The sequence below is a fragment of the Phodopus roborovskii genome, unplaced genomic scaffold, assembly GCF_943737965.1.
Source record: "Phodopus roborovskii unplaced genomic scaffold, PHOROB, whole genome shotgun sequence".
Classification (NCBI taxonomy): Eukaryota; Metazoa; Chordata; class Mammalia; order Rodentia; family Cricetidae; genus Phodopus; species Phodopus roborovskii.
In genome coordinates this window covers 2088764-2113738 of record NW_026126433.1, presented here as the reverse complement: position 1 = coordinate 2113738, position 24975 = coordinate 2088764, and the positions used below count along the sequence as shown (strand labels likewise).

General features: G+C 44.0%; 1 protein-coding gene across 2 annotated transcripts in view; it reads right to left on the bottom strand.

The window, feature by feature from the left end:
• Trpc3 (transient receptor potential cation channel subfamily C member 3) overlaps positions 1-22463 on the bottom strand; it is a 64103-nt gene extending 41640 nt beyond the window's left edge. The window contains exons 1-2 of one of the 2 annotated variants that reach the window (XM_051185796.1): positions 22074-22463; positions 2881-3652 (exon numbers count right to left, since the gene is read on the bottom strand). In XM_051185796.1, coding sequence (XP_051041753.1) covers positions 2881-3652; positions 22074-22252 — 951 coding nt within the window. In that variant the 5' untranslated portion in view covers positions 22253-22463. The remainder of the gene's footprint in view (positions 1-2880; positions 3653-22073) is intronic. The other variant, XM_051185795.1, reaches the window with a different exon arrangement.
• Between the last annotated feature and the right edge of the window lie 2512 nt (positions 22464-24975).

Genomic DNA, 24975 nt, shown 5'->3' with positions numbered 1-24975 from the left:
TAACATGTCACTGGCTGTCCTCCACCAATTCCTCTAAATGTATGACCTTGAGTGCCCAGGCTCCTGAGACAGTGACCTTCACATGTCCTCTGTACTCCCCGAGGGACTGTGGAGTGTGCAGAGGGTGAGAAAGTTTGCCTTCCAGGTCATCGCTAAGATGCTGGAACAGGTGTCTAAAAGGGGAAAAGATCCCCATGCTTCACCAGGGAGCAGCACACTGTCTGTCTCTTCCTTTTCAGGCCAGGACTCTGAGCTGACAGTCCCTCTGGGAAGGAATATAGTGAACAGCACAGAACAGGGCAAATTAGGTTACCTGCTTTCCTCAGGAACCAGCTTCCCTGGACCCATCATTCCTGTCAGAGCACAGCGGGGCTAGATTAGGGTTTTGACTGTCTACAGCCCTGACAGACGGATAGACGGAGTGCGGGGGTGAGGGTAAAGGGAAGATGGGATAAGAAAGAACCAAAAAAGATGGCCAGGGATGGGGAAGAAAAGCATGTGGCGAGGCAGAGTGACTACTCCAGAGACTGACTCCCGAGGAGCTGCCCTGTCCTGGCTCACAGAGGGCTCTGCCACTCCCAGGCTCACAGTGTAAGCTGGACCAGGGGCATCTGAGACACAGATGGCTTTGCACATCCTTGGCTATGGTACCTAACTGGGATTGTGCCCTCTCCTCTTTGGCGTTTTTACCTGTGGTATTTTCCCACCTCCGGGAGGTTCTCAGACATGACCCTTTGAATCAGAGTAAAGGAGATTCTAATCTGAGCATTACTAACGTGGACTTACATGGCTTCAGGGGGAAACTATGAATAACAAATTCTCTTCCATTGCTCCACCAAGGCGACTTCTCTAAGGGGAACTGCAAACATCACCATCTTTAGTAAATTATTAAAACATAATCCTAGAAAATATTTCCTTTTATGGAAGTTCTCTTGCAGAGTTTCAACATATATCAAATAAAGAACACAAGACAAGTTTCTCTGACATTTGAAGTGTCAAATAAGCAAATTTAGAATTATGCTTTTATGACTATCTCCAAAATGTTTGGAAGTATTTTTCCAAGATACTTTTCTATTCTCTTTGATAAATTTGAAGCTTAAATTTGCTCTACCTATGATCTGTCTAAAAAGTTTTCAAGCCTGGTATGGTGGTGGGGCATGTCTGTAATCCAAGCACTTGAGAGATGGTGACAGGAGGATCAGAGACCCAAGGTTTCCCTCAGCTACATGGCAAGGTTAAGGCCAGCTTGGGCTACACGAGACCCTGTCTTAAAACTCAGACCTGAAACAAAATCAAATGCATGGTGAATTCAAGGAAATAATTCTTTTCATGTAGTACATTATAGTTGTCCTTACAGGGAGTAGATATTAATCAAGACTTATTTTATTCTTCAATTTTCCTACATTTCCCCAATGATTTTTTTTTAACCACAGAAAAAAGCACTAATAGATTAACAAGATGGTTATACTGAGGCAAGAACTCCAAGACACAGCAAGGGTTGACAAAAGAATTTGTTATAGATTGAAAGTAGACAACCTAACTAGTGCCATTTTCTTGAAACTCTAGAGAAAGCAGGTTTTCCTTAGCTTGAATTATATTGCCATTGTGCTTGGGGGAAAAAACCATTTAACTATGAAAAACAATGTTAAGATGTGAAGGACAAAATAAACACTGATTCTGATACTATTTCTCTATGCTAAAAAGATTAGATGCTGAGGAGCCAGTGCTTTTGACCACTTCCTTACCCGGAGAACAAGAGAGTGGCGATCTGCTGAAGAGAGCTGATGGAGCTTACCTTTGTAAAAAAGTACCCACTTTACTTTAGCTCTAAAGATTTAAAATGCATAGGAAGGGGGCAGCAATGGAATAAAAATTTTAAATGGTCCATCATGAATGGAAAAACCCCGTGAGGAAGCAAACCATTCTGCTGGCCTTTGTGTCTCTGGATTGACTCTATAGTCACAGCTCACCACTCTAAATATGCTCCTGGAATTCAAGGTGAGACATTTGTCCCGTTAGCAAAGCAACTTTAATATCAACAATAACAGAGTTCCAGTGTTATTCTATATTTGCCTTTTGAATTTTGATTCTGGCAGGGGTGCCTAGTCCTGACTTGGCCATACACCACTGTCATCTACAAATGTGTTGAGTAGAAATCATAACCATCCTGGGATACACACAGCCCATGAAGCACATGTTGGACATGGTTACATCTAAAAATATACAGAGGCTTGGGGTCATGAACAGAACTTCAAAGAAACGAACACTATACCCCAGAAAAGAAAGCAGAGCTCTGCCTCACAGTGACATTGTGCAGCCTTCTGACATGGTGACACCATGGGACAGAACACAAAGAGTCTGGAAATGAGGTAGACTTGTAAAATCTCCCTTTCAACAAAGGGGAACACAGAACTTCTGGCTCTGAGTACTTATCCAGGCCACAGAGCAGCCGCCAGCCATCACCACCTTTCTCCTATGCTGTGTTATCTCCAATGTGAGTCTGCTGCAGCATGTCTCATTGAGCAGAGAAAGCCCATCAGAGCAGTGCCTTTCAGTTTAAAACCCACCGCAAAGCAAGACATGCTATAATCTCAGCATTTGGGAGGCTGAAGCTGGGGGATTGCTGTGAGTTCTTGACCACCAAGAGTTATGAAGTATGAGGACAGCCTAGGACCCTGTCTAAACCACAAAGAAACTGGACATGGTACACATTCTTATAAACCCAACATCAGAGAGATTGAAACAGGAGGGTTGCTGTGAGTTTGTGGCCAGCCTGAGCTATAAAGTGAGGATCTACCTTAAGACAAACAGACAAAATCTCAATAGACACGGGGCAGAACTGACTCCGGCACAGCAGGCAGGGGGCTTCCACTGGCCTACCTTGAACTCCTTCTCTATGTTGGCTAGCTTGGCCAGTTCATTGCTGAGTTCCAGGGCTGTGAGCACCGGGTCCTCGCTGGAGAGTGACAAGTATGCAGGGCTGGCCAGCCCCTTGTAAGCGTTGATCCTAGACCTTGAGTGGCTGAAGGCATCAAGCCGCTGTTTCTCCGCACAGTCAGCGCAGCGGCAGAAATAGTCGTGTGGCCGCTCGATGCGTGCGCCCTTGAGCAGCAGCAGGTGCACCACCTCGTACTTATGACAGTGTGCAGCCAGGATGATGGGCGTGATGTCAGGGGAGAAGCGCGTGCCATCCTCATCATAAGCATAGAAGTCGTCGTCCCGCAGTTCCTGCTCGCAAGGGCTAAGTGTCAAGCGCCGGCTTGCTGCAAAGCCTGGGTGGCCGAGGATGGCCTCCACGATGCGCACATAGCCCTTGCTGATGGCTAGCAGCAGCGCATCACCGATACGTGCCAGGTTCTCCTTTTTCAGCAGTAGCTCAGTCACCTCCAGATGTTCATTGCCTACAGCCAGCTGCAGTGCGTTCTGGCCCATGTAGTCCACACAGTTGACATTGAGCGTTTGTGACTCCTCCAGCATCTTGCGCACCACCGGGATGTTGCCGTATTCTGCAGCGTCCAGGAAGCGCTCCTCCTCAGCTGTGAGGCTGGGCCCACGAGCACCAAACATGAAGGCCGGGCCACGCACCGCCTGGCGCCTGCCCTTGTCTCGCATCCCTGCAGTGCGCCACCTCGATGGGCTGCCCTCGGAGGACCTGATCAGTGGGGTGACAAAACAGTGTGGGACTTTGATGTCTATAGCTTTCTCCCCCAGCAAACCCGGCTGCAGACCCGAAGCCAGGGAGTGGTGGGAGAAATTGCTAAAATCAACCACCCCAGACACCCCTCACCTAACACAGGCTGCCTGAGCTTCAGGGAGCAGTCCATGGCCCTTCCCAATTGCAGGTCCAGTTCATTCTGCCTTCAGATCGAAAAATAATGGGATAATTACCCATCCCTGATTAAAAACACAAACAAAAACAAACAAACAAACAAACAAACAAAAAATCCTGCAGCTTCATCCTGGTTCCTGCTGTTAAATAGCTTAGTGACAGAGCACTTGGCCTAGCATGTATGAGGACTTGGATTTGGTCTCTACTACCACAAAAAGAAAAACAATCTTGGAAATAGTGTCTATAGACACTCAGCATCCATGCCCCAGACTGGAGTATTCAATGGAGGCCGATTTTTGTCAAAATTCAGGACAGAATAGCCTTCTCTAGTTATTATACATTCTAAACAGAAATTATACATACAGCCCTATGTTAGGTTGAGTACCATCTTAATAAGGCCTTAGATTTAACATTTTCCCTTAAGGGAAAGCCTTCCCCTCACCCAAGGTTTACTTGCTTGCTTGCTTGTTGTACAGGATTCATCTTTGCAATGACCTAGACAAGATTTACAAAATATAAAATCCAAGTATCAATCTAGATCTACTTCATTGACAATAACTCTTGCTATAGAATTGTTTAATTACTAAAATTACACAATTGCTCATTGAACTAGAAGGAAATTACTTGACCAATGAATTAAGAATCACTAGTGTGACTTCGTGAACATACCTCCAGGTACTGCTCCTCTAGCCAGAACAATGTGCCCTGAAATCCTACCACAACTCACATTAGCTGAGATCTAGCTGCATCAAAGGCATGCCATAAATTGACGTGTGCTGCAACTTCAATTCATGTCTTAATTTTTATGAGTCTGGGTAAAGAATTTTATTTCCTGGACCTTCCTATCCCACATCTAAAATGAGAAGTTAAACCCAGAGGGTTGTCCCTTTGTGCTAATCCCAGAACTCAGAAGGCCAAGACCTTGTCTTCAAAAAACAAACAAACAATCAAAAACAAAAACACTTTAAAATAATAAGTAATAATAAACTGTTTCAGCGACTGGGGAATTGTAAAGGAGGAGGTGAGATTCAAATTAAAGGCCAGTCAGGCCAACTTAGTACACTCAAGGCCAAAGCTACAATAAGGTCTGGGGATAGACAAGCTGTAAAGGGCTTGTCTAGCACAAGACCCTGATTTCAGCAGCCGGGACTACAAAAACGGAGAATAAAATTAAGAGACCCAGATTTTTTGTGTTTATAAATAAAAGCTTTTGTATATGTTCTGGGTCTCTGAAAAACATTACAAAATAAATTATATAATTTTAACATTGTGTTTATCTGTAACAGCTCAATGATTGACACATTGTACTAGGCAAATATTGTACAAATACAAAAATCTCTATCTTTACCTTTTCAGTTGCATAAAATTTTTTTCTGATTCAAACGCTCAAAATAACTTTCTTTAAAATACAATTTTTTTTGTATGAGCTGTATCAAAGGTGTCAGTTAAGCTTTTTTTCCCCATGTTACTGACTTTTGAAGCAAATAAACCCAACTTAAAAGTGAATGGCTGGGAAAGCAGTCACTTTATTTCTATTATATGTATTTCAGAAACATCTCCTGCCACTGAAAAATGTATTCTCAGAGCCAGGGTTTGAAAATTCATGAGAAAGGACACCAGCCTCCCCAGAAGCCTGGCTAAATTAGGGAACTTCCTCAGCAGAGGAAGTGGGGGTGCCAGCACCCAGCTCTTCTTAGCTCTGTAGGCCTGAGACCTGGGACACAGCAGCTCTGGCTCTCCACGCCTGAGAAAACAGGGGTGCCTAGTGAAGGTATCCATGTACCCCAGGGCAGACCAAACTTCAGGGACATTCACCTTCCAGCCTAGCATGGAAGGTGAGCAACACATACTTGAGAAAACAAGGCATACTGTTCTGGCTGCACTTTCCCTGGAGCTCTGAGGCGGGGACCAAAGCACAGGGAAGGAACTTCCACCTTGCTCTTGAGCCCCCATGCACAGTTTCAAGCTATGAGCATAGTTTAGAACCTATTAATATGTATGCCTTTTAACACTGTCATTGATAATTACTTAAACATATAGGTATCTTGTTTGTTGGTTGCTTTGTTTTTTGAGACAGGGTTTCTCTGAATTGCTTTGGAGCCTGTCCTGGAACTAGCTCTGTAGACCAGGCTGGTCTCAAACTCACAGAGATCTGCCTGCCTCTGCCTCCCGAGTGGTGGGATTAAATGCATGCACCACCAATGCCTGGCCCATATAGGTATCTTTGGTAACCATTACATTATAATCTTTCTGCAGCTAAAAAAGTGATGCATGGTATGTAGGGTGGTGGGGGAAATGCAGGAGGGACTCAAGGCTGGTAGATGGATACAAATAAGAAAGCACTCACTGAGAGTACAGAAGAAGTTCAAACTCTACAATGAGGACTTTAGGAAAATCTTGTATTATTGAGTGTTATTTATTGGTGTTAGAGGTACTCATTTCATTGGGCCAATATTCTTACTGTTAAGTTATAAGCTGGGTTTGAATGGCTAGAATTTCGGTATAAAAGGTCTTGTTTCTGCCATTGGTAATATGTTGATATTACCTAAGGCTAAAAGAATATTCTCCTGGAGTATATCTGTGGAACTCCACCTTATACTCATATGGATTATCTTTGGAAAATGAATTCCTACTGAAGTATCACAGCTTAATGAACAAGATTTTTAATTTAATGACTTCCTTACAAAGAAACTAGCTATAAAGAACCTTACAATTTTATTTATTTATTTATTTATTTTTGCAAAAACAGCCTGAGTTGAGAATACTAGAAAATGATAGTTTCATCAATTTTTCTCTTTGTATTTCTTAGTATTTTTAGCCCTGTTAAAAACACTGTATCTCTCAATTACTCTGTACCAAAGGCCACTCTAGAACTCACTATATAGTCCAAGTTGGCCCTAAATCCATAGTCATCTGTCTGCCTTAGTCTCCCAAACACTGGGATTATAGCTATGAGCCATCAAGACCAATTAATGTTTTTAAAATTTCAAAATGCAAGTTAAAGAACATGATATTAAAGGATACACACATTATCATGAAGTTACCCACTATTTTTTTTGTTGTTCTGTTATTTGATAAGAGTAGCTAAAAATCTATTCATCTGTCATGAATCTCATTTACTGTACAATGTTCTTACCTAGTGTCCCTGTGTTATAAAGCAAATACCTTAGCATGTCAAAGTTTTCCTCAATATGTATTTTTCCAGAATCTTTATCTCCACAATGGAACTAAAATGTTTGATTTTAGTACTGTGGTTGTTTGAATGAGGATGGATCCCACAGGTTCAAATGTTTGAATGCTTGGTTAATGGAACTGTTTGGGAAGGATTAGGAGATAAAGCCTTGCTAGAGTAGCTATGGCCTTGTTGGAGGAGGTGTGCCACTGGGGGTTGGGGTAGCCTTTGAGGTTTCAAAGGCCTTTTATCTCCTTGACTGCTGCCTATGGATCAGGATGTAAAGCTCTCAGCTACCACTCCAGATATACCTGCCTCTAAGCCACCATGCTTCCCACCCTGATGTAAGAGTTGGTCATGGTGTCTCTCCACAGCAACAGAATAGTGACTAAGATAAGTTCTATACAGCATAAGTCAAAATACCCAGTCTCACACTGTGTTTAAAAGATCCTAAGTTACTGAAGTGTGAGGTCTGAGCTCTCAATCAAAACAAACTATACCTTACACCATCACTTAAAATAAAAGAGCTGAGTGAGAACTCCTTATTTCGCATGATTTACAGTAAGTGGATCCTTCAACTTTCCTTACAGAACTGAAATAGACTCCCATCGTCTGCACCAATGCAGCAAAGTCAGCCTCCATGGGTAAACAGGTGTCCATAGTCAGATGTGCCCAACATGTCACTTCTGACACAGCTTCTGAAATAAGGAAGATGCCAAACCCTGAGAATGCTAAGAGGACACTTTCCTCTCCTAGGACTCTCATTCAATGGCTCTACACATTCAGCACTTTGAGGGCGCTCTGAAGAGGCTTTGCTCCCACAAAGCACTGGAGCAGCACTGGCTGTCAGTACAAATTCTGCAAGGCTGTGTTAGGCTTCTTCACCAGTGCTAATGTGGACAACCTTACCATCCAACTGTTGCAGACCGAACTCGCTTCCTCTCAGTTCTGCCCCTGGAACCATATGAGAACATACAGGGAAAGCAGCTATCTGCTTGCAAGCCAGGAAACATCCCCACCGGAACCTGACTATGTCAGCACCCCATCTCAGGATTTCAGGCTCCAAAACAGTTAGAAAACAGATTTCTGCTGGAGAAACAATTGATGGGGCTTTATTAACACGGTCAGAATCGAGTAAGACCCTTTACATTTGCTTGAAGAATTTTTAATGCTTCCTGGGATCTTTGTATTTGCACAAATATTTAAGCCAATGAAAAGTCCTTCAGGAACTATTTTTGTCCAGCCATTGGGAACCTTCTGCTCCACTCCACTCAGAGGCAAAAATACAAGCAACACTCCCCAGTTGTCATAACTTTCCATGGAGTCATCTGACCACTCTAATATTGTTTCTGCAACAGTGACCTGAGTTCTACCTGAAGTATGTGCTAAAATACAGATTTCCAGTCTTATTCCAGAGGAACTGATTCTGAATATCCCAGGGGGTAGGACCCTGGGATATGTATTTTAAACGAACACCCTTGGCAACTCCTATATGCTAAAATAAGGGCTCCTGCACCATAAAGCAATGGAATCATCCTGTATCAATGACCCTGGGTAATCAGGCTTTTCAGCACTCACACTGGCCCTGCCAAAATTAAAGCTAAAATGCTGTGTTTGAGTAGCAAAGGCTAAAGGATGTATAAGCCTACATTCACTTAGGTTTTGCTGTTGTTGTTTGTTACTATTTAACATTTGATTTACTTAACTATTTAAACATTTAACATAAGGTGACTGCCACAGCAGCCTACACAGTGTCTTTCTCTGTGATCACTTAGTGGCACATTCTCGATGTATCAATAAGTGAAGCTTTTAAAAAACGGTTACTGAATTAGGGAGTTGAAAGTAATGAGCAGATTCAGCCAAGGACACAGATTGATTACACCTATTATAAGGATTCAAGTGCTAAAGTCAATCACCCCTGGGCATCAAGAAGCTGCTTTCTAGACGGATTTTTGTCTTTTAACTTTTATTCCACGTGTTTTAAAGACTTTTAAAGTTATTTAAATTATACAGCAGCATGTTAACAAGCATCCCTTTAGTGCGACTACCACACTCAATCCCACATAGCAAGGTCATTTCCTACTTATCATTATCCTTGGAGCACATCCCAGTGCCTGAGGAGAGGTGCTCCTGAAGTGTCTGTGCAACTGAGCAACCTATCTTCCCATGTGACCTAAGGGTCCTTAGGACAGCTGTAACTCAGAGATATCCCAGCATTCCTAGTATGCACATCTCAAAGTCCTGGTCAGGTTGGCAAATGTCGAGGTCATCTGCCGCCCAGGATTTGATTCAGAGTCCTGAAGCTTTGGGCTGCTCTCATGCTGGATCTGTCTTTCCATCCTTGCCTGCACCACCCTCCAGGGCTTCATCAAATCACCACTGGGTTATCACGGCAGCTCTATGGTACAGACAGGAGGGAGGCAAAGCAGGGCAGCCTTGCTGAGCACCTGACATGTGCGTTGTATTTTCAAAGCACTATCAGATTCAATTCTCCAAACAATATTATGAAGCAAACTCTTTTTCTCTCTGCCTCATAAATACCAAAATTGACGGAAAAAAAAAAAAAAACCCTTCCTAAGGTCACTCATCCAGAAAGGTGCAGGTCTGGGAGACCGTGGAATCAGTCCACTTTGGTGTTTCCGGGGGCTCCCAATCTTCTTTGCACCCACAGTCACCCCAGCATAGTGTCTTTCTCAGACTGTGGTCTACCATGCCAAATATCACCATCACATATTTCAGAGTCAACACTCTTCTAATTAATATTCAGGAATGTCCACAGCCCCCCTCTACCTGGCTTAGCCAAACCTGTTCTCAAATTCACCCCATCCAACCTGTAAACACATAGCTTCCTTTCCTCCTATTCTATCAAGGCTATTGTCTAAAGATCTGTTTTTTAGTTTGTGTTTCCAAATACGGGGGCTTTGCCCTTGTACAGTGAATACATTTCCTGCTTATGGGAGAGTGAGCATGCAATACAGAAACAGGTCAAGCTAATATTCTGGGTTTTACAAGAAAGAATAGGGTTTTAGGAGAAGAATTTGTGTGAAAAGAAGGTGTCCTTGGCTGACCCTGTTCAATTCCTTCATTCTGAAGGACCCCCACCACAGCATGATTTCATCTCATCTTATCACATGGACAGGAGAGTTATTACCACTTTCCACAGCAGAGCATGATGCCCACTGTCCTGGGGAAGAAGAACAAAGAGAAGAACAGGAACCACAAGCGACATGTGGTTTCCGGAGTGTCGGGATGAGTGGGTGTTTCCTAGCGTCAGTAGAGAGGTTGGTACAGTGGGAGCTTTCTCCTGCCAATTCTGATTCCCATGTAAGATGAGGTCCAGGGAGCCTGCATCAAAGCCAGGGTGATGTACCAAGGGTGGGCGGACTACTGGTGCTGAGAGGGAGATGGAGGATGTCATGGACACCAGGAATGTCAGCTGTAACCCGACAAAGAGGGAGCACTTTTTCCTTATAGAGCAAATCAGGCAAGATTAAGTTGCTTCCTCTGACCAGAAGTACCCAAGTGGGTGTCAAGTGTGGCCCCAAGAGCAGAAAGAGTCAAAGAACATGAACTCTCACTATAGCTTCTCAACATCATCCATCACAGCCCATTGTCACCATAACAACCAAACCAGCAAGAGAAGACATGTCATTTAACAAAGCAGGGGGGCATAGTTTTCATTTATCTAAGGATACCTGGGAGGGGGAAGAGACATGTAACCCACCCAAGAACAGGGAAAGGGTTGGCTTCCTGGGAGTATTGAAAACCATGCAAAGAACCCTTTTACTATATCACCAAACAGCTAAATGAGGTCGGCCTTTCAGCATCTCTCCAAGCATCCTCGGTGATGGTTATAGCTGGACCACACAGAGTAGAGCCTCTTTGGAGACTGGACAGAGACTCGGGAAGTAAAAGCCTTTATGCACTGACTCTGGATACAGAAAGACACTGCCCTAGTTGGCCATATTCCTGAATAATACAGAGCAGATCTTCTCTCCCTTTCAGCTCATGTAACTGCTTAATTGCTTAATTAACTTAATTGCTTAATTTATTGATTGCTTAATTCGCTTGCTGAGTAAGTGTCTGTTTACTAAGCAAAGAAAACAAGACAAAAAACTTAAAACTAATTTCCACCACATATTGGATATTGGGTTATTCTGTCTCTTGTCTTCAGCCCGCTGAAGACACGAGAGGAGGTTCTGCTCATCTAAGTTGTTGTGATTGATTTCTTGACTCTACCTGCTTCTGGAATGTTCCTCCTGCTGTTGTTTTCATCCCCGAACATCTTAATTCTGTCCTTCATCAATTTTTCTTGCTATGGTTTAGCTCACATTGTACCTTAAGAAAGAAGTCTAAGTTCCCCAGGGTGAAACCCAGGTGTTCACTCTGAAAGAGGAGGTTTTCTGCCCTTTCTGCAATTACTCTTGACCGCATGGGCCTGGACTTCTGTGGTGTGGATAACTTCATAAACAACTGGAATTCTGTCTCCTGGAGTATTCTCTTGAGTGGCACAGTTAGATAGAGGGTAAGTGTTTAATACTTACTTTAAACTTCTTATGTTTTCTCCACAAGATGCAAAACAGTTCACTCAATATTAGAAACACTTGCTTGGTGATACTACTGTTGCTGATAAAAAAAAAGGCCATCTGAAGCCAGGTTGTGGTGACACATGCTTTTAATCCTAGCACTTGGGAGGCAGAGGCAGGTGGATCTCTGTGAGTTCAAGGCCCACCTGGTCTACAAAGCTACAAGGAGATACCCTGTCTCTTTCTCTTAAAAAAAAAAAAAAAAGGCCATCTGAATGATAAGTAAGGTCCTTGAGGTCACAGAAGAGAGGTAGAGAGTTAGATTGGAGCTCAGAAGTCTTCTCTCAGACACTTAGAGATGTACTATGTATGCTATATGCTAACAAGAAAAAAAAAACATACATTAAACGGAAAACCAAAACAGCATGGTGAAATCATTATTAACCCTGAAACATTGGAAGTTTTGATTCTACAGTGAACAGCTTCTAAAATGGCTCTCTGGATTAGATGCTAAATACCTTGAGACTATCGCTCAGTGACAAATGAACATTTAGTCACCTCAGCTTCTTTATTAAAACAAGGTAAATAATTAGCCAAACACTCAGTCCATGTAACAAGCAAACAAAGTGATGCCATCAGTGACAGCCATGGCACTCAGAATAACACAAAAACGTTATTTGGGGCAGTTTGCCATACTGAAGAAAAAAGCTGAGCCAGCTGACCAGAACCCCACCACTCACGTCAGGTGAGAAGTGAACCCCACCACACATGCCATGAGGGGCAGGGAGGCCAGAAGGAGCTACAGGCACCAGGCAACCACTGTGCTACTTGTGGTACTGTGGACAGTGAGTGGGAAGAAGTTGCAAGCTCTGACAAGGAACCTGAAAATCAGCAATGAAATGTCAAGAATCAGACAACCTGTATGTAGTGCCCCTATCGAACATGCCTGCCAATCAATGTAGTCACTGCTTAAAACATCTAATGTTATTCATCATCCCTACATGTGACAGTAGGAGAAGAAATCCCACAGAGAGCTCAACCCTGCTACCCCAAACTTGTATCCCTTAACATGTGACCACGAAGGGAAAAAGTGGCATGGCAGCTACTCCAAACGTCTACAGCCCCTAAGAATGTGAGTACTGCTCCTGCTGAGTCTGCAAGCGCCTGCACATAACAGACACCACAGCCCATCACCACCATAACAACCAAACCAGCAAGAGAAGAAGCTTCATGTAACAAAGAAGAGTGCATAGCTTCCTTCTACAAGGATTCCCATGTAGTGTTGGAGAGATGGCTTAGCAGATAAAGGTGCTTGCTGTCAAGTTGACAAGTTTAATTCTCTGGACCCATGTCGCGAAAGGAAAGAACTGACTCCAGCAAGTTGTTTTCTGACCTCCATAAGCCCCCACACCAATAAATATATAACTGTTACAAAAGATGTCCATGCCACAAAAGTAAAATGTAGAAATTTCCACACTTATCAGTCCTGGAAAATAGTTGGGTCTCTATAGTGAAGAATTTCTAAGTTGCTGTTGGTTAGAATTCCATCAGAACTCTTTTTTTTTTTTTTTTTTTTTTTTTTTTAAAGACAGGGCCTCACTGTGTAACGGCTGACCTAGAACTCATTGTATAGGCCAGGCTGGCCTTGAGCTTACAGAGATCCACCTGCCTCTAACTTCCAAGTGCTGAAATTAAAGGTATATACCACATTCAGAATTATTAATGAATAGAAAAGCAAGCCTTTTTGGTGTATGTTAACTGTAAGGGACAAGAAGCTGTTGGATATTGGAGTGGGGAAGCTCAGGTTTATCTTCACTTTCTTTCATCTTCTTCTCAAAGTATGAATGATAATTTTTCCAGATTCTTAGCAGCTAAGACCAAACAAAGCAAAAAACTGAGCAGTCTGTTGTTTCCGCCGAAGCCCACTAGGAACAAAAAGGGGAGCTCCAGCATTTCCTGCTTGACCCTTCTTAAATGTGAACACTCAGGCGAACACCTTCTAGAACGTACATATTTATGCTCCCTGGAATGCATTTGTGCTTAAGGCCATTAAGCCAACTTCAGCAATACCGTGTTTGTCCATTTTCATGCCTGTCTCCTCAAGCATTCAGTCACTTCCCACAGAGCACAGACAGGCTCTTTGCCCATGTGCATGGCTGTCATCCATGGTGGAGAGCGCCTGCTGAAAAATGGGTGGTCAGATGGCACCGGTACTAATTGCTACATTTGAAGACTCAAGAAAGAGACAGTTTTCCCTCAGACCAAAGAATGCCATTCATCACATATGACAATATGTAACTTTTTAATAAAAAGAACACATGAATGCATTAATGAAAATTAATAATCAGTTATTAAAGTAATATAAACAACCACTCCTTCAATCAACTTTTCAATTATAGATTTCTGCTTAATTACATTTGGTTCTTGGTACACTCCAGTCCAGAAGTATTTGGTAAGTTAGATGACGCCTTTTGATTTTAACCTTATATAAAGTATGTCTTAGCAGGGGGATCTGAGGGCAGATAGGGATACATCATAAGATTAATAATGTCTAATGATTAATTAATAATTTGGCCTTCCTTATAAAATAAATTTATTTTCATGATACCATTTGAAACTTATTTTTAACATTTCAGAAGAATAGAGATAATAAAATAGAAAACCCTATGGATTCACTATATAATGGAATAAGAAGAGAGACAAAATGAATTCAAATGACAAAAATCGACTGACTCAAGAGACTCTCATATTTGGCTACTTAAATATTAATCACTATATATTAATTTTGCATGTGTTGCCTCTTATTTTATTAAAAGCAGAGAGACCTGGCTTTTTCTCATGAACCTCCACATCCAAAGCCCTAAGTATGAACTTTTCAGATGTCCATTCCACTCTGCCTCATCACCCTGAAACCTGTGTTTCATCAGAAAATTCAAATCACCAACTTTATTTGACAAAAATGCTTCTAGAGATGTTAAAATGGAGTAAAAAGTCATTGAGGTCAAGATCTTTCCTTAACAAATTGCACATCTGTGGACATTTCAATATCATTAAAAATTACAGTTATCAAGTATCTTTTACTGCTTAATCTTTTAATACTGGGGATAGGAGAGGATTCTTTCTATTTATTTTGTTTGTTTTGTTTTTGGGACATGGTCTTTCCTATGTAGCTCAGCTTCAAATCCATAGTGATTCTCTCGCTTCTACCTCCTGAATGCTGGAATTACAGGTATAAGTCACTATGCTAAGCTTCGTTTCTCTTAATAGGAGAGTTTCTAACTAGGTAACAGTAGTTAACTATCCCTGACCTAGATGTTAAATTAAAGGCAGAGTGCTGTAGCCAGCCAAATTGTTCTCATAATGTCACTGCTGTTTCCCTTCTGTACAAGTGTGAAGTTAGCCACCCCCAGCCCACACCTCGCCCCTCCATGGAAGGCCAGCCTCCCTGATGGTCACCCTGCAAGGCACTAGCTAGACTCCCCACTTAGAGTAATACTGTTATATGCTAAGGGCAGTAGGAGGTAGGCTGAGAGCCAGAGCCCTCTCCTCAGATGCCTGTGCCCAGGCAAGGTGATTATGCTCCCTGAGGAGCCAGGATACTCAGGCCCCCTTCCTACCAAGGGTACATGAGTCCTGCTAACAGTTTTCTTCCACCAACACTTTTCCCATGGTGTTTTATTGCGTAATTGTAAACTGGGGCTATGACTTATATAATATTGTAAATAGGAAAAGCTTACTGTTTAAAGATAATTTTAATGATTAGAAAGAATGAGACACTTGCTATCCCATCACAGGAGTGAAAATCCCTAATGTCCTACTTCTCAGAGGATGGGCAGTGTAGGACTGGGAAATGCTACCTCTGTGGTACTGAGGCAACTGATGGATGGGCAGTAATACTAGGCAGGGTCACTTTGGATTGGAGAGGTCCTCTCTCTTCTTTGCCCTGGCTTGGTCCTCCTACTTACCTCCCAAGTATTTTCAAGTTGATTTGCCATCAGCAGCTATGCTGCAACGATGACTTAATTGGATCTCACAAATGAGTTAATACTAATTAATAGTTGCCTATATTGTTCTTCCCTGGAGTAAGTTTATTTTAAAATGTCTTTGAGGAAGAGATAAATGTGTTAACTAAAGGAGGCCACAGCGCAAACAGTACAGCCCTGGGAACCTGGGTATTTCAGATGACCTGGGACTGCTGTGACTTAGATATCCAGTTGTAGTTTCAGCTTCTGCATTTGTAAAAGGAAGAAGGGACATGGCTTCCCTCTGAAACATAGGGCTGCTCTTTAGAATACTGTGTGTCTGTTAAATGTGAAGGAGTAGTTCTAAAGATGGCTTGGGATGGGGATGTGGGGGTCCTTACACCACCATGCTTAAAACCATGTCATGACCACAAATATTCTTCCTTCTGCCATCTCAGTTCTGTTATAAAACATGCTGTCAGCATGTAAATAAACACATCACAGCCACAGGGGTGTTTGGTTTCATGCAAAGGAATAAAGGACTTTCTTATCCCCCTTCTCTCCAAAATTCTTCCACGGAGAAGAACAAATAGTAACACATAGCCCTTAAAAACAAGAGGCATTTGTAACTCCAAGCCATGGTGTGCGAAGATGGTAATGAGAGGACAGAGTAGTTCACTGCTTAGAAGAAAGGCAGGTGATCCAGACAACCTGGCAGAAAGCAGGTTGGCTGGGAGTTCAGGGGCTCCTAGAAAGGAAAGATCAGGCTGTATCCTGAAAGGAGTAACCTGCTGAAGTCTAGACAAAAAACCCCAGCAGACTCTCTTCTAAAGAAGAGAGAATATGGACTTTCTGGAGACACAGAAAAAAGACACACTAGATTTGGGCATTCCAGAGCAGGCATCAACCAGCAGGAATTTCTGTCCACTTCCACAACACTAATTTCCCAGTCCCCCCTACCTTAAGAAGTGCAGTTTTTAAAAACACATCCCTGAAATAAGAAAAAAAAAAAAACATGCTACAAAAAAAAAAAAAAAAAAAAAAAAAAAAAAAGAACATGCTTAAGGAAAGAAAAGAGGTCTTAAAAATAACATTGTAACGGCTAGCCAGGCCCTGGGGATGGAGCTTAGTGCAAATGCATGTCCTTAGCATACATGGTTGTGGTGATATATTATTTATGATTTAATCAAGCTTGCTCTAGGGTTCAGGATGCAAAGCCAGCCACACTAGTTAGCTATTGAAGCTAGGCAGTGGTGATACACACCTTTAATCCCAGCAGCCATACTAGTTAGCTGTAAGAAGCTAGACAATGGTGGCACATGCCTTTAATTCCAGGACTTAGGATGGATCTCTGTGAGTTCAAGGCCACCCAGGGGCTACATGAGGGTGAATCAGTCTAAAAGATTACCAAAGCTCATACCTTTAATGCCAGCCCTAGATATATATATATATGAGCCCAATGTCTCAGGCTGGATTCTGAGAGTAATCTCCAGCCATGTTAAGGAGAGGCAGTAGTCTTAGGTTTGGAGGAGAGCTTGTGGAAACAGGATCACCCCTTTCAGTCTGAGGTAGAGGTAAGAGCTAGCGACTGGCTTATCTGTCCCTCCGCTTGAACCCCAATATCTATCTCTGGGTCTTTTATTATTCATGCTACACATGGAACCCTCAGTTTAATTCCCAGACCCTGTGCATGTGATGTTTCAGGAAGAATAATATAAAAGATAAATGTTGAAAAATAGCAAAGATATAGACAAACTAAACCAGTCTAGAAAATCTCATGTTAGAATAATAGGGATTCTGGAAAGAAGCAGGGAAGGAAAACTGAAAATAGTGATTAAGAAACATTGCAACAGCAAAAGAAACATTTCAGGAAGTAATACAAGAAAATTTCTCAGAACAAAGGAACTCCAGGTCAAAGGGTCACCAAGTATTCTGGCAGTGCAAAGCTACCCCCCCAATCCTCCCAAATCCCCCACCTCCCAGGGCCCAGAACAGCAAGGATAAAGAGGCCATTCTATAAGGCCACATGCAAAGCAAGCCAGAAAAATCTAGAAGGAATATTTTCAGGAAAACTGTCTCAGTTGGAGACAGTAGAAGACTTAGCTAAAGAACCAAAACCCAAATCTGACAAATAGTTATTTCAAGAAAAGTATGGAACTATAAAAGAAATGTAGCCATATTATACTATTCGTTAGATAAAAGCAGTATGGTTGCATGATTAAATAATAAAGGCTTTAAGATGTTGGCCAGAAATTGTAACAAATCATGTCGTGGAAGATGAGGGGGAAATAGGAGGTATATGTTAGCAAAACTTCTCAAGATTTCTGATGGTAGTCAATGCTGGCATAACAAAATGTCAGCACATGCTGGAGTTGAAGGTGGAGTGGAACAGAGTGGAAGGAAGTGGAGTGAGTAGATAAAAGATGGAAGGATGAAGAAAATGGCTGGGGCTTGCCATTCGTAAAAGCTTCTTCAATTCTGTCTAACATGCAAAGCTATATTTGTGCATTACTTTGACACTGTATAAAAATAATTGAAAACAAACTAGCAAAATGACAACCCTGTCTTATACATGATGAAGTTGTGCCTCTAGGGCACAAAACCGATAGTGTAATGAAAAGTGTCAAATTACCAAAGGTCTTAAGTTTAGTGCCACTCTGTGCTCTACTTGAAAATTAATTACTGTAAGGAAACCTGCCTTTTCCTTTATAACCCAGTCAGAATTTCCTCACAGTCTAGAGAGACTCAGCAGTCACATGAGAACCTGGAGTTCAGCTCCAACACTGGGAGGAGGTGGTATTTACAAACTGATAATTAAACCAATCCCACACTAGGTTCTTATCCCACAGCCAAACCCACTACAGAAACCAACATCCAGCTAGATAATATGGGATATGAAGTTGTCATGTCTTCAGCCCACCCTTTCAAACAGCTGAGCATCAACAGCTGTCATTAACTTGCTTAGTAACTTTTAGAAATTATGACAGTGACAAAACCTGCTCTAAGGAGCTGTGACTCAAGCCAGAGTATATACAAACACAAACTGTTGTTTTCATTATAACTAATGTTTGGTGCAGAGCTCTCTTTTCCAGAAGTCTGCCTTTTTAATGAACACACCCTGATAATCACAATAACTCTGATGGTATTCACTCACATGTACTAGGATTGATTCATGTTTACAGTAGACTCAGAAATATCTGTTGTCTTGAGTTTTCACCACCAGTCTGCCAATGTTTCCATTTTCTCAGAGTTTTCTAGGCAGCCTAGAGCTAGCACTGCCCTGACCTTCACCCTCTTCCTCTTCCTTTCCGTAGAACAGTTTTCCTTCCAGTTTAGACTCCCTATGCTTTTCTCTTCATTGTTCTTTGGACAGTGATGTGAGCACACAACTCCTAAACAACTCCTCAACAGCCAGCTCTCAGCTTCTTCTGAGTCCCAGCCCGGAATTTCCATTTCTTTCAGGACACTGTGATGAGAACCATCTGAGAAGCTAGAACCTTCTCACAGCTCCTCTCCTTCCAACAGTGCTATCAACAGTCCTGGTTAGCCAGGCCAGGTCACCCAAACTACCCCAATCCATCCTCTTTTTGAAAAGTCTTTATGCAGAGCACACTGAAAAAGAAAAAAAAAAAAAAAACCAATCCCCCAGATTTCATTTGCAACATGGTCTCTCTTCCAGTTTCCATCTATCACACTGACACTACCTGTACAGATCCCAAGCTCAGCCCTGACAGCTACAGCAGCCTCCTAATTTGTTCCCGCACATTCTGTCAGCTGCCATTTCAGTGCATGCTGAGCAGAATGACTGAGATCACATTGCTTCTGCTTTTAAACAATCTAAGGCTCCCTATTGCCGTATCTTGACACACAGACCTTTCACGTTAATGCCCATAATCAAAACGTCTCCAAATCTTATGCTCTCCTTCACATACTCCATGCTCCAACCAGACTCATTTAATGAACATGTTCCTGAAACATGCCTGGCAGTCTTAGAGGTGGGGCTAATGGCCCACCCTGTCTCATCCTACGAATCCTTCAGGCCCATATTGGTGTCTTTAACATCTCCACAAACAAATATCCCCCTCTCCTTTGTACTTGATGCTTCACAGTTCTGTTTTCATTTGGCTTCAACTAATACTCATTTTCTTCAGACTTATGGCATCATGGTCCAAGCCTAGCCTTTTTCTCATTCTGCCTCACAAATGGAAGAAGGCTTCCTTCCTCATCTTTGTGGGTTATTGTATCATGCCTGCACTTTGCACACGGGTCCCCTTGAGAACATCTTTGAGCAGAGACTCATGAGAACACACTTCTAACTTTCCATGTTTATCAGATGTATTTCATAATTGAAAACTTCATGAATGAAGTACTCTCTGATGATGCTATTTGGTCTTAGTTTGCAAACAAATGAGATAGAATAGCTTTGTTTGACTCAATGGTTCCCCCAAAGGATGAAGATGTTTCATTGTGATATAACAAATGGCACTTTTCCCCCTTCAGCCCTATTAAAATTCCCAAGTGGAAATCTAGAATGTGGACTGAACAAATGAACAACAGTGTGCGTGAGTGTGTGTGTGAGAAAGACAGTGTGTGTGTGTGTGAGAGAGAGAGAGAGAGAGAGAGAATGTGAGAGAGTGTGTGTGTATGCATGTGTGAGTATGTGTGAGACAGTGTGTGTGTGTGTGTGTGTGTGTGTGTGTGTGGTGTTGATGATGATGATTCTGTCACCAAACTACAAGGAGGATTACCAGTGGAGAGGAAGAAATCTTCCAGGGGGGATATAGTAATGGGATGCATTCAATAAGTAGAAGGGAAAACCAGAGGAAGGGAAAGAACACCAGTGGAGGAGGAGGAGAGGGATGGCAAGGTAAGAAGATGCTATGAGGAAACCCATCACATGTATGCAAACCTAAAATATTAAAGAAAGATAAGGGCTTGAAAAGAAAGTGGGACCCTGTTCTTAGCATTCTACTGAGCGTCAAGCTCAGATGTGCCACTAGTTTACTGAATGGGACTCAGGGGCTGGCGCTGCTAGGTTGGTTATCTATGCTACTCTGAGTGCAAGGCCGAGATCCACTCACCTTTAAACAGTGACATAGAGACATAGTGACTTTACTCAACACAATAGTAGGAACAGAACTGCTCCCTGCAGCAGGTATCAAGCCAGTCTCTGATGTTACCAAGTGTCAAGTAAGCACTGCTCCTTAAAGTGCCCAGTCCTTTCGACCTTAAAAAAGAAGGAACGGCACACGTGGTGTTGCACTGTGTGAAGTCGGTAGATGCAGGAAAGGAGTGATGACAGCAGCCTCCGAAAGAACCCACTCCCGGGCTTTGTGTAACCGACCTCAAACTTCAGAAGGGAGAGCCATAATTTCTAATCTGTCCTACTTTTGCGAATAACCGTGTTAAGTGTCCTATTTACTCGTTATTTAAGGTAATATAAGAATTTTGTAAAAGTCAAGAAACTATACATGCTCATAGAAACCCAGTTTGACACAAAGAAAAAGTTCTGAAACTTCAGAGGGTGGAAGCGAGGCAACAGCCAAAGGGAATGAAGATCCCAAAGGATGCTCTTTCCTTCTCTCCATTTCCTGGAGCATTTCCACTGCACTCTTTTACCAGTCACTGAATTCCGCCAGGATGCGCAGCCCATTTTAAACCGGGGCCTTTTCTGAAAGATGTGCTCCCCACTACTGTTTTCTGTTTATGTTCCCCTCCAGCCTAGCTGAGGCCTGAGCTCTCCTAGGGTTGGACCTTTTGAAGCCACGGACCGGCAGCGGACAGGCTTCGGGCAGTAGGCGGCGCTGCAGAACCCGTGTCCTGACCGAAAGCCACCTGTCCAGTGGCCCCACCGACGTGGGTCCCCAGGCCAGAGACCCTTCCTCCCTTTCTCCCAGGACACACTTTTTTTTTTTTTTTTTTTTTTTTTTTTTTGGGCACGGGCAGCGCACTGCCAGGGAGAGTAGAGCAGTGCCCTTTGCATCTTTGCCTTTGGAAGTTGGCTGGATGCTGTTGGAAATGAACCGGTTCTTTCTCACTCACTTTGTTATCAACTGCTACTCGGTGGAGAGAAAACCAGAAGAAAGCAGAGACTTGGAAAAGGAAGAAGTCAGGATTGGAGGGAAGGGGAAAAGTCACCGGTCCTGTGCCTGCTGGGAACCACCGCCCAAATTGTCCCTAAGCGGCCCTCACAGCTGCTGCCCTAGGGGTTTGGGTGTGAGTGTACCGTCGGGGAAGCATTTCACCCACTGTGCACTCCGCACCGCACCTCACCGTGCCCTGTCACCTGCCTTCCACCCTGGCGGTCCGGAGAAGGGAAGGGAACCCGTCACCCGCTGTGGGGCGGCTGTGGGTCGTGCGCACACAGTAGGATTCAGGACCTCCAGGTAGCTCGGGGTTCGAGTTCTGAGTGGCCGCTCTTTCTCCCGAAGCCCCGCCGTCGGTGGCCGTCCGCGGGCAATGCCTGCACTTGAGCCAGCGAGCCCGGCTGGGCCCGAATCCACCGGGCAAACAGAACGGCGCCGCGCTTAGCGGGTCCCGATCCCGGTCCCGCCCGCCCCGCTCGGCCGCGCTCCGGTACTCACGCGTCGGGCCCCGGGGACGGCGGCGCGCGCTGGCAGGGCGGCTCCAGCCCGCCGTTGACACCCCTCCAGCCCCGGCGGCGGCTCTGCGGCTCGGCTCCCTCGGCCTCGCCATCCTCCTCCTCCGGCGCAGGCAAGGTCACCCTCGCGGGCTCCCGGCACTTCCTGACCTTGGTGGACATAGCGGCCAAGCGCGGCGCCGCCCGCAGTCAACAGCCCAGCCACCCCGCGACAAGCCCCGGGGGTCGCGGCGACGGGGACGCCCGGGCCGAGCGCGCGACCTGCAACGGAGCTCGGGGACCGCGGCCGCGAAGCCAGCTGCGCGCGGTCTGCCGGCCCGACAGCATCGCGGCGAGACGGCGTGGTTTCCCTGAGAGGAGAGGGAGGAGGGAGGAGAGAGGGAGGGGAAGGAGGACCAGTCCCTCGGCAGACTGCGCTGCGCAGGATGCAGACAGACCAGCAGGTGGGGAGCTGAGAAACAGCAGAAACTTCTCTCCACTCTCCTTTCTACCAGAGCCCAGAACCTCCTTGCATCTGCAGACCTAAGTTTCCTAGGAAAGGAATAGGAATCGTCGATTTGTGAGCTTTCCCGGAATCGGGTTTTACGCACGCTTAGCTCTCCATATTCCCAAAAGCATTGCTAATTCCCTGTTGTCAGGCTTAGCAGAATCCAAGGGGGTTTAAGTGTGGTTCCTGAGTCCCAGTTCCTCACAGCAGGTCAGTGTCTAAATGTGCGTGCAGGATGCTTTAGTTCTTATAGTCGCCAAGCATCCAACTAGCGTTCTGTACTTTTCAAGAAGTATTTTACAGACTAAAGAATTTTTTTTCTTTTGAGACAAGGTCTCACTCTGTGGCCCAGGATGACATGGAACCCAATATCTGACACAGGCTGGCCTCGGCCTCACCGCAGTCCTTCAGCTTCAGCCTCTCTAAATTATAGCGACTTCTGCACATGTGTGTTGGTGTGTGTGGAGGCCAGATGCCAAACTTTGGTATCCTTCCTTAGGATCATCCATCCTAGGTTTTGAGACAGAATCTCTCACTGGATCCCGGGACTTCTGGACTTGGCTAGGCTTGCTGGCTTGCCATGAAGCCCAGGGAGCCACCTATCCCTACCTCCCCAGCTCGTGTCACCACACCAGGCTTTAAAGAATGAGCTGGGAATGGAACTCAGGTCCTCACTAAATTATTTTTAAAGCTTAAAGGAATTCACTTGAAAATTCAAAGTCACTCAATTTTCTGGGAGAAAGAATTACAGACTTTGATCACTGAGCATTTCAGCGATCAGTAAATGTAGGTATCTTGTTATTGTCGTTCTATTTGTTTGTAGTGGAGCTGGGAGTGGAACCCAGTGCCCAGGGCTAGGTGCTTCCATTTCTGAGCAGCTCACCGGCCTGCATGCCTATCGCGCACATGAGGACAGCCTGGGATAGAAAGACTGAGTGAATTACCCCTGTGAGCAGGTACAGGGAAAGCTCCCATCAGACCCACGGAATATTCGAGATTTTTTTGTCACCTAGGACAGGCAGACACCTTCTGCAATGCATCTCAGAAGAATCACAGACATACCAGCTGTGGTAATCACAATGCCAAGAAATACCAGCCGTGCTACAGTAAGGTGAAGTGAGATTTGTTCACATCTGACTTTATCCAGTGGATACTATGCTTCATGGAGAAACAGTTCTTTTCAGACCCAAGACAAACATAAGTACAGAACCGTGGATCCCTTTAAGGTAGCTCTTAAGAAGTCCTCAAAGCCCTCTATGCATTCCTTCACTGGCAGTAAGTAAGCATATATGAAGGAAGCAGTGGTGTTTGGTTTCCGCTACAGGGAAGATGGGGACATTTGGAAGTCCCTTTCACTCCTTGCTTCATATGAAAGTCTTAATTTTGGAAGGTGGGGTACCACACCCTTTGATTCCACCTTTGAAAGACTTGTAAAGCAGATTGCCTCTTGCACATCAGAAGCCCTGCCTCCAGCCAGGCTCCTGCTGTCCTACCTGTTTTTGTAGCATACCTCTTGCCTAAGATGGGGATCATGTTCAAAGCAACTCTGATCATGACTTTTCTGCGTAAAAAAAAAAAAATCTCTGGTGACTCCCCACACATTCATTTTCAAAATCTACATTGGTCATGCAAGCTTCTGTGATCTAACCCTGATCCTTCTGTCTCCCTCTTGCTCTACATCATGGACATTCTAACTCTGTCACTCCTGTTCATCCCCTGACCTTGGGGTCACTTTCTCATTTCCCTGTCCATGTCATTTACCAACACCAAACTGTCCTTTCATCCACTCCCCTAATGAGCTAGTGAGAGGTCACTGATAGATAGCCTGGCAGTCTCTAACAGCCATCCTTAGGTTCCCAGAGATACTGGAGGTTGCTTTACTGTGTGTCTGTGAGTGTCCCACAGTCTTATCACCTATCAGATCCTACTATATACCTGTGTTCCTCATCTCATCATTTGAAGTTAACTCCTTGTGTGCTGGTCTCCTGTTTAAATGGTGAATTCCTTCTTGTTTTGAGCTGTCTGAAAGCTCATCTTCTGTCTTTGCCATTTAACTGAATCCATCATGCACAGAACAAAAACAGAACGTGTTGCATAAATTAACAAGGTCATGGGTTCCTTAAAATTACATGAGTTGAGTTCATGATCTGGGTTTCTAAGGCTCTGGCGGTGTAGAAGTCCTGAGCATTGTTTCCAAGGGCTACCATAGCAACATTTCAAAGATGGAGTAGCTTAAACAATTCCAGGGGCTGGCTGGAAGTCTGAGTTATAAGTGTGAGCAGAGTTATCAGCTTCTTTGGTCTCTCTCCTTGGTGTGTGTGTGTGTGTGTGTATGTGTGTGTGTGTGTGTGTGTGTGTGTGTGTGTGTGTGTTTACCTTTGCCCTGTGCTCCCACATG